Raw genomic sequence first — 15,181 nt, 5'->3', positions numbered from 1 at the left:
GACTTTCAGTAATTTAGTTAGTTAAATGTGCAACTCTTACTTTAAATCCAAAGGCAAGAGTTGAAAGTGCAGGTGATGTGAACAAATTGTTAGAGGCATTTAAGTGAACCACAAAAATTACATGTTAACTGGAACAACCCTTCACAATATTGCCAGCTACCCAGCTTATCTGCACCTTGATACTTAAGGTGACCAGTAGTTAGTACAAAGAGACTGAGTGTCAGAGCTTTTTCTCCACTTGACATAGAATCAGCCTGCCCCAGAGACTTAGACCTGCAATCGTTTCTGTGCTTCTAAGTAAAGCCCGTTTAACAACAAAGCCTTTTCTTCCCCATAAAGGAGTCAGACGAAGATTTTGCCCATCACAGTGACAATGATCAAAACCGGGTAAGGCTCATGTATTGCAATGACTTTGTTTTTACATTTTAATTGGAGCATAGTATATATACTAAAATTACTTTGAAATGATTTATGACAAAATGAGGATTTTTTCATGTATGCAATTTATTTTCCTTTAAGCATTTCATGTATTTAGGCTAACTGCCTCCTTTGTATATGTTTTTTCCAATTTTGCTTTATAGTTTATTTTTCTTAGAAAACAAAGAAGTTTCAAAGAAGTGAAAAACACAATTGGAAAACAGAGCCTCTGAAAGAAGACTCAGTTACCCAAACTGAACTACTTTGCATGAGTCCCTCTTCTGTTTTAAAATTGGAGACAATCTAGCAGTAACATTAATCAGTATTCACAAGATGAAAACTTCTTACCCTACTGTCTTAGCACAGTTATCTTAATTTTTGAATATCTAAGGGCATATTCTTTTCATAGTGTGCATCATTTATTTTCTGCCATTTTATGTTAACATTTTGTAAATGTTTCCTTATTTATTATTATTATTTTTTTGAGATGGAGTTTTGCTCTTGTTGTCCAGGCTGGAGTACAGTGGCGTGATCTCAGCTCACTGCAACCTCTGCCTCCTAGGTTCAAACAATTCTTCTGCCTCAGCCTCCCGAGTAGCTGGCATTACAGGTGTCCACCACCATGCTCAGCTAATTTTTTTGTATTTTTAGTAGAGATGGGGTTTCACCATGTTGGCCAGGCTGGTCTCGAACTCCTGACCTCAGGTAATCCACCCACCTTGGCCTCCCAAAGTGCTGGGATTACAGGCGTGAGCCACCACGCCTGGCCTCCTTATTTTAAATAGCCTTTGCAGTTTGCATTGTAAACTTCTATACTTTTAAACATACCGAATGTGATATTGTCATAATCTCTAAATGTATAAGGGAAAGAGTTTATTCCTAGAGTTGTGTTTTTGATGTAATAATGTATTCAATATTTTCTTTTCTTGTTTTTGAGACAGAGACTCGCTCTGTTGCCTAGGCTGGAGTGCAGTGGTGTGATCCCAGCTCAATGCAATCTCCGTCTACAGGGTTCAAGCGATTCTCATGCCTCAGCCTCCCTGAGTAGCTGGGACTATGGGTATGTGGCACCATGCCCAGCTAATTTTTTGTATTTTTAGTGGAGTCAGGGTCTTCCCACGTTTCCCAGGCTGGTCTTGAGCTCAGGCAATCCGCCCACCTCGCCCTCCCAGAGTACTGGGATTGAGCCCCCACGCCCAGCCAATATTTTCATATATAGAAATCCTTTGCTTCTGTGAACTGTTTCTTCAGAATAAGGTGGTATAGGGTATGTTAATAACTCTTAATGTCTGGTGGACATTCGAAATTAAGTATTATGCATGTAGATTTTCCTACAATCTCATCACTGGGGTGATTATTTTAAATTTCTTTTAGTTAAAAATTTGCATTTAAATTTCTTAACTGGGAAATATTTTTTTCACAAAAATGTTTAACTATCAAATGAAGGATTTTACACTTTCTTCTTGCATTTAAATTTCTTAACTGGGAAATATTTTTTTCACAAAAATGTTTAACCATCAAATGAAGGATTTTACACTTTCTTCTTGGTACTGTATTTTCCTGTTTGTATTCATAAATGTGGTTGATTTTTATAATTTTAACGATCAGTCTTTCTTCATAGGATATTTGTTTCTATGGAATTTCCTATTAAGATCTGTAAATGCAAACAGTTTTTCTTTTTTTTTTTTTTTTTTTAGATGGAGTCTCTCTCTGTTACCCAGGCTGGAGTGCAGTGGCACGATCTTGGTTCACTACAATCTCCACCTCCTGGGTTCAAGTGATTCTCGTGCCTCAGCCTCCCAAGTAGCTGGGATTACAGGCATGCACCACCATGCCCAGCTAGTTTTTGTATTTTTAGTGGAGATGGGGTAGCGCCATGTTGGCCAGGCTGGTCTTGAACTCTTGACCTCAGGTGATCTGCCTGCCTCAGCTTCCCAAAGTGTTGGGATTACAGGCGTGAGCCACCACACCCGACCACAAACAGTTTTTCAAAAACAGTACAGTATAGTGAGTAAAAGCACTAGCTTATGCAACAGGTTGGTTTTGTGTGCTGCAACTAACCTTGAAGTTGTAAGGATTAAATTAGATAATAAAGTGCTTTTAGTAACATGCCTGGCACAGTTCATTGATTCAAACATTGAAAAAAAATTTTTTTAATTATACATAGTAGTGTGTACCTTTAGAAAAATTAGAATTTAACAGATAAGGCTAAGTTTGAGCCTTCCAGTCCTTTTCTTCTCTGCATACTCTTCAGAGGTAACTGGGATCATGCTCTGGGAGCATGTCATTCAAAGTCTGTTTCTTTGCTTTTATAAACACATCTGTTTCCATAGAAATGCTGTAGTGTTTGCAGAGGGGGCGTGGTATCATCCTGGATTTGTTATTCTGTGCTTTTTTGCTTGACCTACCTTGGATGGCTCTCTAGTTGTTACAGCTTTTACCTTTTAACTACTACTCAGTATTCTTACTAAGGTAAGACTATGCTGATGATGTTTATATTTCTCTAGTAAAAGGCTGGGCACGGTGGCTCACACCTGTAATCCCAGTGCTTTGGGAATGTAATCCCAGCGCTTTGGGAAGCCGAGATGGTTGGATCACCTGAGGTCAGGAGTTCGAGACCAGCCTGGCCAACATGGTGAAACCCCGTCTCTACCAAAAATATAAAAATTAGCCAGGCGTGGTGTCGGGTGCCCATAATCCCAGCTACTGAGAGGGCTGAGGCAGGAGAATGGCTTGAACCTAGGAGGCGGAGGTTGCAGTGAGCCGAGATCACCCCATTGCACTTCAGCCTGGGCAAAAAGAGTGAAACTCCTTCTCAAAAATAAATAAATAAATAAAAATGTTTCTTTAGTAACAGCCAATTTTGATATTTTAATTTTCTGCCTTTTATATTCTTGTTGTTACAGTCTTATAAAGGATACATTTTTAGGCCAGGCTTGGTGGCTCACGCCTGTAATCCTAGCAGTTTGGGAGGCTGAGGCGGGTGGATCACCTGAGGTCGGGAGTTCAAGACCAGCCTGGACAACATGGTGAAACCCCGTCTCTACTAAAAACACAAGAAATTAGCCAGGCGTGGTGGTGCATGCCTGTAGTCCAAGCTACTCGGAAGGCTGAGGCAGGAGAATAGCATGAACTGGGCAGGCAGAGGTTGCAGTGAGCCAAGATCGTGCTGATGCACTCCAGCCTGGGCCACAGAGCAAGACTCCATTTCAATTTAGATTCGAAGTAAATCTTGTGTATTATTTGTTCCAGCACATCTTTTGCTTCATAACTTGCTGCATCATGATTATGATTATTATTTTAAAAAGCTGTTACTTCTTTGAAGGAGGAGCCTAAAGACTGACAGTATCTCTTCTTTAGCTTAATTACTAGTAGTTCTAATTTGGTATTTTATACTCTTAGCGCACCACACAAATGAGTGATGAGGAAGAGGATGATGATGGCTGTGACCTTTTCGCTGACTCTGAGAAGGAGGAGGAAGATATTGAGGACATTGAAGAAAATACTAGACCTGTAAGGGAGGCTGTAGTTGCTGTCACTTGCCAGGGTTTTAGAACCAATGACTTGTTCTTTTTCTATTGTGACTTACTTTGTACCTCACTCATTTTGGCATATTTGTCATTTCATTTACACTTTGGAAAATAATGGCAAGCATCTCAAATTGCCTCACAAGTACCACTTTCTTGTCCAGATGTTATGATTTTATGAGTCAGATCATTCAGAATATGTCTGGTTCCAGAGTTTGAAGACCATAGTGCTCCTGTCTCTCCACCCATGAACCTTTTTCTTATTTTCTTATTTAGATTTTTAAGTATTAAAGTGAAGTATTAAAAAAATAAGGAAATAGCATCTCCCTTTGAAGGAACATTTTATGAGTCCTATTCCTTGGGTGAGCTGTGTAGGGTACATATGTTTAAGTTCATTTAATTAAACTCTGTTTTCTCCTCAGTTCAATTTCTTTGCTCTTGTATACATAATGTTGTCAGGTGTCCAAAGTGAAGTGTACTAGTTTGTTACAAAAAAGCAATTCTTTTGATTTCTCATGCTGTAGAAAAGAAGCAGACCTACATCGTTTGCAGATGAGCTGGCTGCCCGCATCAAGGGGGATGCCTTGGGCCGAGTCAACGAGGAGCCCACAAGTGAGCCCCAGCCACATTGACGGGGAGTGGGGGAGAGGTAGTGCAGGGCCCTCTGCTGGCTTCACCAAAGGTGGATTTCTCTTTTTATTAGGAATTACTACAGCAGAAGAGGCTTAAATTGTAGCACTTATTCCTTTTTTGGTTAATGGGCTTCTTTAGATAACTGAACACTGTGGACCCACAAGAAAAACGTACATGTACACATGTAGATAACACTTTACATATAATTTCAGGGGATTAATGGAAACTCCAGAGAACCATGGGCAACAGCTTAAGAATTCCTGGCTGAATATTTACTCCTATATTTTGAGCACATAAGAATGTGCCATATAGCATATTCTACTTATAGAACAAAGTATAAAGATAACGTAATAATTCTTTCAACAAATACAATCCTGTTATGCACGTGAGCCTGGTATGAAAGCAGAAAGCTTCTGCCTTACAAAGAGACTCTTGAGTGCCCACTGTGGGCAGGGCCAGGGGGTTCAGTGCTCTGGTGGAGCTGAGATGAAAAGCAGACATCTTGGTCTTAGCTGTGAGTTATGAGGATGACAGACGTGGAAAGAACCAGGATGTGTATACTGAGGGAGGACTTAGTACTATTAAAACTGTGAACTGTTGTTCAAGCCTTATCCTCAGGAGAAGCAAAACCTCGGAAGACACTCAAAGAGAAGAAGGAAAGGAGAACTCCTTCAGACGGTGGGCCTTTTCCCTCAATTCTGTTATTTTAGGAGCCTGTTGACTCAGGAATGTTGCTTACATAATTCATGAAGTACTGCTTTACATGCTGTTTTCCCGCTGCCAAATGGGTCTGTCTCCATTTATTTTTCTAAAGCCTCTGGGCTGGGCGCGGTGGCTCACACCTGTAATCCCAGCGCTTTGAGAGGCCCAGGCAGGCGGATCACGAGGTCAGGAGTTTAAGACCAGCCCGGCCAACATAGTGAAACCCCATTTCTACTAAAAATACAAAAAATTAGCTTGGTGTGGTGGTGGGTGCCTGTAGTCCCAGCTACTTGGGAGGCTGAGGCAGGAGAATCACTTGAACCTGGGAGGCAGAGGTTGCAGTGAGCCTTGATCGCACCACTGCATTCCAGTCCGGGTGATGGTGCAAGACTCCGTGTCAAAAACAAACAAAAGCCTCGGAAGGCATGTTTTGGGGTGCTGGGAGGAGATGTGGGTGTGGACTAAAAATTCCTGTAGAGATTTGATTTATTAGATTTTACAGCAATCATTCCTTGTCTTTCTAGAATTCTTAGAAGTATAAAAACTTAGGAATCTCTAGCATTTGTTTTCAATAAAGGATACACTAGGCCTTTTCCTGTAAACAGCCACGTCCATTACATTAGACTTGTCTCTGTGTCAGTTTGTAGATCCCTTTGTTTATTCTGCCCTTCCTTCCCCCAGATTGGTTGGGGAATGGGTCTTGAATGTGGCATCTGACCCGAATGCTTGCTTCAGAGTAAATGTAGATCAAGGGTGCTGGCCTAGAGAATGAATGCTGTCTGCTGCAGACATTGACAGACTTGAGAGTGGGGGCCCCAAGAGCCTTTTTAGGGCATCAGTGGACTGTGCCAGGGGTTTAGTGAGAAATTCATCAGACTGCCTCACACTTTGTTAAATAGGGTCAGATAAACTCCATGCCAGTTTGGAGACATTGCAGATGCCAACCCGGGAATTTGAGTTCTAGACCCATCTTTAATACTCCCTGCAAAACATTGCTTTCTGTTTGCTAGATGAAGAGGATAACTTATTCGCACCCCCCAAGCTGACCGACGAGGACTTCTCGCCATTTGGCTCTGGAGGCGGCCTGTTCAGTGGGGGCAAGGGGCTCTTTGATGATGAGGACGAGGAGGTGAGTCCATGGCACCCAGCAACACACCCTGCAGCTAGCTGTGTCAGGGGTCCACAGGGAAGAAATAGGCTTTGTTTGTTTAGTGGGGGAAAAACAGCTTCTCAGTTGGAAGTTGCTTCTATTTTCATATTCTGGGACATTTTGAACTAAGAACCACAGAGTGAGAAATACTGTATCCTTCTATCCTTTGTTAGGTGAGGAGAAGATGTGCACGTGTTAATGTGAATAATTATTAGGTGATTGTTTCTTGCCTTATCTGTAGTCTTCCATGTTTGTTTTTAATTCCTGGACAGGCCTAAATTATTTTAGGGTCTGATTTTGCCATAGTTATCACTTGGCAACTGATTTTCTGGCAGAGTAGTAAATACGTAGCTTTAAATCTTGTAGATTATTTTTCCTTAGAAATCCTCAAATGCAGCTATGCTTTCTCCTGGTTTTTTGAATTCTTTGTCATATACCTTATTATAACCAGAGCGACCTCTTCACGGAAGCCCCGCAGGATCGGCAAGCTGGAGCCTCTGTTAAGGAGGGTAAGCTGGGGCTGGTCAGCTGCGTCTCGGTGTGCAGAGTTCCGCAACTGTCTTTCTCACTAGGAGATGGAACCCTGAGGTTGTTCCCAAGCCTTGTTTCTGTGTTAAACAGGAAGTTATTGTTTTTACTGTGGTCCAGTTGAAAGGAATTCATCTTCACTAATTCATGTCTTGGAAAAAACAGAGTACCATCTGTAAACCCGTATCACAGTCTTGCCTCTTTGTTAGGAGAGAACTCATAAAAAGTCAGATAAGAAAAGTACCCTAGAGCAATGTTGAGGATGGTTTTCATTGAATGAAGTTTAATTTAAAGAAACATTTTTAACATTCTGTATATAAGTTGGAGACCAGTAATTCCCCAACGGAGTGTGCATTAAAATCATCTGTGCAGTTTTTGTTTTTGTTTTTGTTTTTTGTTTTGTATTTTTAGTAGAGACGGGGTTTCACCATGTTGGACAGTTGGCCAGGCTGGTCTTAAACTCCTATCCTCAAGTGATCATCTGCCTTGGCCTTGCAAAATGCTGGGAATACAGGCATGAGCCACTGCACCTGGCCCATTGGTGCAGTTTTTTAAAAACACAAATAGAAATATATTTTTTAACCTACAAAGGTTACTCAATAGGTTTGTGTTAGTTCTTGGGACTTGGGAATTAGTGATTCTAAGCGCCGAGTCTCGGGCACACGCATCAGAGCTGGGCCTTGGAGGCCGCTCCTTGTGCATGCTGTGCAGGCTGCTAGCCTGGCTCTCCTCTGCTTTCTGCTGTGCACGTTTTGGCATCAGTGACTTGCTTGGTTTCCGCCTTTGCTCTTATGTCTTTATTTTTTTACTGATGACTCACACGTTTTTGCGGTTCTTTTTTTCTTGTTCATTCTCAACCAACTGGAATGGGTAGAGGTGGAACTGTTTGGGGGAGCCCTGGTCATGCTGTCCCTGCCTCTGCCAGCTGTGCTCACCACCTCCCTTGGTGTCCCCCAGCTGACCCACTGCTGTGGCTTCAAGACAGTCAGCACGCTCTTCCATTGGAGTCACAGCTCAGATTGTGTTAATCCCCAAAAAAAGTCCTGACATTGGTAGAGAAGAAAACACTACAGAATTTTAAAATGGCTTGTTCAGGAAAAAGTGGTTTCAAATGGTCTGGTACTAGCTGTGTTTTACGTTGCACGTATTTCAGGAAGAAAATAGCAAGGAAATGGTTACTCCTTGCTTTCTCATTCTAGAGTCTTCATCATCCAAACCTGGAAAGAAAATCCCAGCAGGAGCTGTTTCTGTATTTTTAGGTAACATAACTTAGGTTTGTTTTCTAAAAACTACACAAATACTGTTTTTTCATTTTCAAAACTATCATCTCCTAAAGCCTGGCTGGAGACGAGGAAGTATCTGGGAGCTTCAAAGGGCTTTGAGCAGCTTATAGAAAGAGCTCATTTACTGATATTAGCTCTTATTCTCCTAGAGCTCAGTGGCCTTGGACTTTCTTGTGTTTGAGTGACCTGGTGATTCTCCATTGTGAGATACTCTGTAGCAGTAATGGATGGAGGCTATTGGGCCCTGTTAATGAATTTTGTGGCTTAACTGAAATCATAAGTTTTTGGTGGGTGATAATTTTTTTCTGTAAATTCAACAGGCCCACACTGGCTCACAGCTGTAGCTGTCTTGTCCCTCCACCCACAGGAGACATGGATGTGTTTGATGCTGCCTCCGTTCCATCACTGAAGGAGCCACAGAAGCCTGAGCAACCCACTCCAAGGAAAAGCCCCTACGTTCCCCCTCCCACTGGCCTCTTCGATGATGATGATGGTGATGATGATGACGACTTTTTCTCGACACCCCGCAGCAAACCTTCCAAAACAGGTACGTGTTCCTGCCTCTGTTTCTGGGACTTCAGCCAGAAAAAGAACGTTACCTAAAAAGAACATAAGCTCACCTAGTTCTGTATCTCTTACAGTACCAGAATCCCTTCTCCAGCATTCCCGTCATTGAGTTGTTGTGTCTGTACTTACGTAGGTGTGGTGCCTGGGAGGTCTGTTTTGTGAACCAATCTTTTCTGCTCTGTAAGCTAATTACTATGATTATTTTCCTTATAGAGAGCTGAAATCCTTTTCCCTATAATTTTTGCTTGCAATTTCCAGTTCTGACCTTTGGTATTGTAAAGTTTTAATCATACTTTCTTCCAGCTGACCTTAGTCAATTGATTACATGAGCAGCATGGTGTGTGCTGGCCATTTATTTCCCAGCTTCTCCTTTCTCTGCCAAAAAGCTCAGGTGGCCTCAGATGATGGAGTTTTCATCCGCTTGGCCACTTTGGCATTCTCCTCTCTTTTCCTCTTAAATGTAAGTCCTGTGTCCTCAAGTCATTCCTGTAAATCATTTGTTTTTAAATGTGTGGATGAATCTCCCAGGGGCTTTTGTCAAAATGAAGATTCCGATTCAGTAGGTCCAGGTGGGGCCTGAGAATTTACATTTCCGGCAAGCTTCATGGTCTGTAGATCACACTTGGAATAGCAAGACTTAGATCCACTGACTGCTCTTCCAGAAAAGAAAGGTAGATCCCTAAGGTGCACATGATTTTCAGCAACTTGAAAAAATAAAAAAGGATGGCATAGGAATGGATGGAACCAGAATGCATTTAGAAGCAGGCTGTCTGGACTTACTGTCCTTTTGCAGCGTTAGGTGTAGAAAGTAAGGATGGAAGCCGAAGTGCGAGGGAAAACGATAGCCTAGTTAATCTCGAAAGAGTGCAAACAGATGCGGAATGCACGCAGGTCTCAGTGAAGATGACAGTGAATGAAGGTAGTAGTGCTTTTTGTAGCTCCACAGGGCTCTCACTTAGTGGATATCTTTGAGAAGTGATTTAGAATCACTAGTAAATTGATGCTGCTTTCTTTGACAACTCCTAGTCTCTTCGGACATTCATGAGTCAGTGACCTCATTTCAGCAACACATGCCCCATTCAGTACAGCAGTGCTTATGGTGGTGAAAGGTTGGAAACCTCCCAAATATTTATCAGTAGAGTAAGCTATGGCCCTTCTATTCAGTGGAATGTTGTGTGACTGTTAAAAAGAAAGGGGTCTATGCTTACTAACTTGGGAAGATTTTATAGGTACATTCAGTGGAAAACACAAATGGTAAGACACATTGTTCAAATTATCTTCTAAATAGCTAAAGTTAATTCATTAGTACATTCTTTGGGGGAATTAGAAGCATGTATGCTGAACTGTTCCCAATGTTCATCTTGTCTGAGTAGAACAGTGGAATTATGAGAGGATTTCAGTATTTGCTTTTATCTGCTTTTGTACAGTTTGATTTTTTTTAAAGCAGGAGCCAAGCCTTCATTTCTCAGATTGGTTAGATGATTGACTTGGTGGCCCTCTTAAATGATCTTTCTTCCTCTAGATCTCTCTTCACCTTGTAAGCCAGTCCAAGCTACTCTAAGCACAGGAGATGGCTACTTGGATAAGCATGTCAGCCACGTGGATAAACCATCTGTTCTGTCTTTCAACTGAGCTGCTACTATGCTCTTTGAAAAATTCCAAGGGAAGAGTATAGTTCCACTTACTGTTTCTTTATACCTAATCAAGAAACAACATAACTTTTTATGTTTATTCTTCAGGAGGGAAGAATTTTTTAATCTGTGAATTTTGTGATAGGATGTTTGACGTTAGTGTCATTTTATGCCTTGGTATTTTTTAAAGGCAAAGTCCAATCCACTGCCGATATCTTTGGTGACGATGAAGGAGATCTGTTCAAAGAAAAAGCCGTAGCATTGCCAGAAGCCACTGTGAGTCAGACAGATGAAAATAAAGCAAGAGCAGAAAACAAGGTGAGCAGGAGGCAAGCCTTAACGCAGGAGCATTGATCTGCAGCATTTTAATAATTCGTCCGGAACCCAGAGGAATGTACTGTTCCCTTTCACGTTCATATTGAAGAACTTCAAACAGAAAGTGGAAAGAACATTGCAGTGAACACCCAGATAACTACCACCCAGACTGATCAGTTCTTAGAGTTTTGGCAAACACTTACTGGATGTAAACCTTGTTACATATCTATTTTTTTCCTGAACTGTTTTCATGTAAGTTGTTTGAACTGTTTGCTGCATGGAACTGTTTCCATGTAGTCATTGTGACATTCTACCCCTAAATATTTCATTAAGCCTCTCTTGAAAAGACTTCCATATAACCACAATGCCATTATCAACAGCTGTGAGACTAACAGTAATTCTATAGTAGAATCTAATATCTGGTCTGTATTAGAATTGCTCCAGTTGCCCCAGAATGTCTTTGTAAAATCACCCCAACAAATAGAATACAGATTTAAAATGATCTCACCTATAGTTTATATTGTAATTTCCTCTCTTGTCCCCAAAATGCCATTTATAGCAGCGATCCTCAAAACCTCTTTGGCATTAGGGACGTAAGGAGAGTGCAACCTGCAATCTAGATCCCTCGCATGCACAGTTCACAATAGGGTTTGCCCTGCTATGAGAATCTGATGCTGCCGCTGATCTGACAGGAGGAGCTCAGGCAGTAATGCTTGCTGCTCACCTCACCTCCTGCTGTGCGGCCCGGCTCCTAACAGGCCATGGACTGGTCTGCAGCCCAGGGTTGGAGACCCCTGCTTTATAGTATTTTTTTATGTTTTGATTTTTTTTTTTGTTTTAAGAAACCCAGGATTCGGGCAGTGTGTCTGCATTGCATTTGGTTGTCCTGTCTCTTTGGTCTCCTTAATCTAGAGCAACACCTCACACATCTTTTTTTTTTTTTAAATGACCAGCCACTTGTCTTGTAGAATGTGTCTCGTGAATTTGCTTGATTATTTTCTTATGAATAGATTCAGGGTGAGCAGTTTTGGCAAGAATACAAGCAGACAGGGTTGTGCACTTCCAGGTGGATCACCTCCCAACACACATCAGGTCCACTCTCTGCCTCATTCAGACAGGTTTATCACTTGGTTGTTAGGGTGCCCACCACACTGCTTCATTGGAAAGGTACCCTGTTCTCTTTTGCCATTGATAAGTTGATCTCTAAAGTGATAGTTGAACACAGTGTGAATATCTGTTCTCTCCCAGCCTTTTACTCAGTGTTTTGAAAATCCACTGATGATCTTTTCTTGACTCAGTTAATCTGTTAGCGGGCATAAACTACTATTTTTTTAATTCTATATTTCTTATTAGTTGGCGTTCTTCTGAATGAAGTTCTTTCTCTCCCTCTCCTTCCCCAATTTTTAGTATTGCTTTGGGATCATGGATTCATTCTGCAGTGTAGGTGATAATCCATTACAATCATTCTTCTTCTTTTTTTTTTTTTTTTTTTTTTTTTTTTTTTTTTTTTTTGTGAGACAAGGTCTTGCTCTATTGCTCAGACTGGAGTGTAGTGGTGCAATCACAGCTCAGTGTAGCCTCAACCTCCTGGGTTCAAGCGATTCTCCAGCCTCAGCCTACCAAGTAGCTGGGACTATATGCGTGCGCTACCATGCCCGGCTGATTTTTGTATTTTTTGTGGAGACGGGGTTTGACCATGTTGGCCAGACCATCATTCTTTTTGATGCTCAGATTGACCTGCATTTGGCCAGTGCGTGTGTCCCCAGCAGTCTTTAAGTCCTTCTGACTGCTTGACCTTTCACTGCTGTCCTGCACAGCAGGTCTCTCCTCTTTCTACAGTTTGTCTCGTCATGTCATGTCCTGGCTGTGAAACCCTGACTTTCTCCTGCCGACCACCTAAGGCCCAGCATTCAGAACCTGCTAGGCCTGTCAGGCAGCTTGCCTTTCCATGCTGTCTCTCGTTGCATATGTCCCATCTGTGCACCCATTGACCCAGGCAGTGTGTCCTGCTCCCTGATACACCAGATGTGCCCTCTCTTTGTCTTGCTGTTCTCTTAACAGCCCCCTTGGTTTGTTGCATATCACAGCAGAGACTCCGTGCGTTTTCTAAATGGTTGATTGAGTAAACCCTCCTTTCTGGGCATCTTATGTGTTAATGCTTAATTTTTCTTTTTCTTTTTTTCTCCCCCCTCCGCCCCCCACAAAGGTTACCTTGCCTTCCAGCAAAAATCTCAAGCCCTCATCAGAAACAAAGACTCAAAAAGGCTTATTTTCAGATGAGGAGGACTCTGAGGTATGGAATTCTTTTCTCAGTTGTGGGTATTGGTCTATGGATATGACATAAAACTATTTCTGAATCAGGTTTTTCTCAATAGAGTTATAAGACTTTTTGTTAAGTACTCCAGTTCTTTAAAAATTATCTCTAGAGGCCAGGAGCGTTCATGCCTGTAATCCCAGCACTTTGGTAGGCCAAGGCAGGCAGATACCTGAGGTCAGGAGTTGGAGACCAGGCTGGCCAACATGATGAAACCCTGTCTCTATTAAAAAGACAAAAATTAGCCGGGCATGGTGGTGCGAGCCTGTCATCCCAGTTACTCAGGAGGCTGAGATAGGAGATTCACTTGAACCCGGGAGGCAGAAGTTGCAATGAATTGAGATCACACCATTGTACTCCAGCCTGGGCGACAGAGCGAGACTTTGTCTCAAAATAAATAAATGAATAAAAAATAATCTCTTGAGAGCACAGGGTCTTTAGGAAGCAATATGTTTACAATACTTTTCACTTTTGGGTTGGACTGTATTTACATTTCCTGGGATGAAAATACTCTCTTTTTAGGATGCTCAGATTTTAAACTGTTAATGGGCTTATGATGTGATGAGGAGCTTGCACCAGAGTGGAGGTCACCATGCTACTTCCTTTATTCACATTCTCACTAACTAGACCGTGAGCACTAGCTAGACCTTTAGCAGATGGGTTCTGGCATAGCCATCTGTCTTGTCGAGACTGAGACCACTAACAGCCTGTGGGACCCTGGTTCACAGGTTGCTTTGGTCTCTCCAGGCACCTTAGAACCACCTCTCAGAATTTCACTGCTTTTCCTGAGTCTCTCAGGCCTAGGTTGTCTTAGATCCAATTTTAATTTGGCCTTTTAGGAGATCAGAGAACTGTATGAGAATGTAACGGGAAGTGATAAGCCCCTTTTACAGAAAAAGATGTGGACATGGCAGAAACTTACATGTATTTCAAGAAACTGTGGGCTCTAGGTTAGGCTCTCATGGTCAGGCTTTGCACTCACAGCGAGGATGAACATGGAACCCTTTGGAAGTAGAGTGATTGCCCTTGATGTAAAGAATACCTTTCAGGCTATTATTTCACTGAAGGCAAGTGTACAGAACATGGGAATTAACCAAAGTCCAGTTAAATCACAACCCTGACCCCTGAGAAACAGCATGATGCGGCCTCCACCATCTTATCCTCATGTCATGGATCCCGTGCATCACCCACACCTGCACCTCGGGGTCTTTGCACCGGCCCCTGCCACTCTGAGGAATGCTGTTCCCAGAATCCAGCTTGCTTCCTCACTCTTCGACTTCTCTGTGAGGCCTCCCTGATGAAATACGCACAACAGGAAGCCTGCTAGCACATACCACCCTGTGCTCCTGGTCCCCTTTCCTATTTCACTGTTTGCCACAGCACGGCACGTGTTGCCAGGGACAATGTATATTTACTTATTCATTGTCTCTACTTCCCACTAAAGTAAGTGCCACGAGGGCAGGACTTTTTATTCCCTGTTTGTATCCCTAACACCCTGTCCTTAATACCAGTGCTTGGCATGTTGTAAGCCATCCAGTAGTTGTTGACTAGACAAGAAAACCAAATGTGAGCAATTGCAGTGACTTACGAGGTGTTCTGGTTATTTGTTGCTATGAAACAAGTAATTCCAAAAGTTAGCGGTTTATAACACCGGTAGTTTTGTTGTCTCACAGTTTGAGAGGTTGACTGGACTTAGCTAGGCCGTTGTCACTGAGGTTCTCTTGTGTCTGAAGGTGGCTGGGCTGAGGATCACCTCATTCATATGTCTGGTACCTGGGCACTGGGGCCCCTGGGACATCTCTCGCTAGCCCTGTGTGGCTCCCAGCATGTAGTCAGGGAAGCCGGGCCTCTTACATGCTGGCTCAGAGCTGTAGGGGAGAGTCCTCAGAGAGAGCCAGGTGGAGGCCATCTCGCCTTCTGTGTTCCAGCCTTGGAAGTCAACGGTGTTCCTTTTGCTTCATTTGTTGGTCAAGATGGTCACAATGGCCCATCCAGGTTCACGGGGAGGGGCCGTAGGCTCCCCTTCTTGATGATGGGAGTGTAAATGAACTCTCAGACTCATGTGAAAACCCTACCAAAGGCTTTGCCCCATGTGTGTCATAATAGAGTGAATG

General features: G+C 42.5%; 1 protein-coding gene across 16 annotated transcripts in view; it reads left to right on the top strand.

Annotated features, from left to right (window-relative positions):
- Positions 1-15,181, top strand: part of WASHC2C (WASH complex subunit 2C) — a 64,713-nt gene that overhangs the window by 18,518 nt on the left and 31,014 nt on the right. For 6 of the 16 annotated variants that reach the window (XM_032142400.2, XM_032142452.2, XM_032142391.2 and 3 more), the window contains exons 8-17: positions 340-387; positions 3,820-3,930; positions 4,469-4,556; positions 5,184-5,255; positions 6,290-6,408; positions 6,881-6,938; positions 8,157-8,216; positions 8,608-8,787; positions 10,629-10,756; positions 12,960-13,046. In XM_032142400.2, coding sequence (XP_031998291.1) covers positions 340-387; positions 3,820-3,930; positions 4,469-4,556; positions 5,184-5,255; positions 6,290-6,408; positions 6,881-6,938; positions 8,157-8,216; positions 8,608-8,787; positions 10,629-10,756; positions 12,960-13,046 — 951 coding nt within the window. Of the gene's footprint in view, positions 1-339; positions 388-1,211; positions 1,478-3,819; positions 3,931-4,468; positions 4,557-5,183; positions 5,256-6,289; positions 6,409-6,880; positions 6,939-8,156; positions 8,217-8,560; positions 8,788-10,628; positions 10,757-12,959; positions 13,047-15,181 lie in introns of those variants that run through there. The other 10 variants (XM_032142465.2, XM_032142425.2, XM_032142474.2 and 7 more) reach the window with 7 other exon arrangements.

The sequence above is a fragment of the Hylobates moloch genome, unplaced genomic scaffold, assembly GCF_009828535.3.
Source record: "Hylobates moloch isolate HMO894 unplaced genomic scaffold, HMol_V3 SCAFFOLD_3, whole genome shotgun sequence".
In the NCBI taxonomy this organism is placed as follows: Eukaryota; Metazoa; Chordata; class Mammalia; order Primates; family Hylobatidae; genus Hylobates; species Hylobates moloch.
Note: the sequence above shows the minus strand (reverse complement) of the source record. Positions and strands in the feature narration are given on the sequence as shown.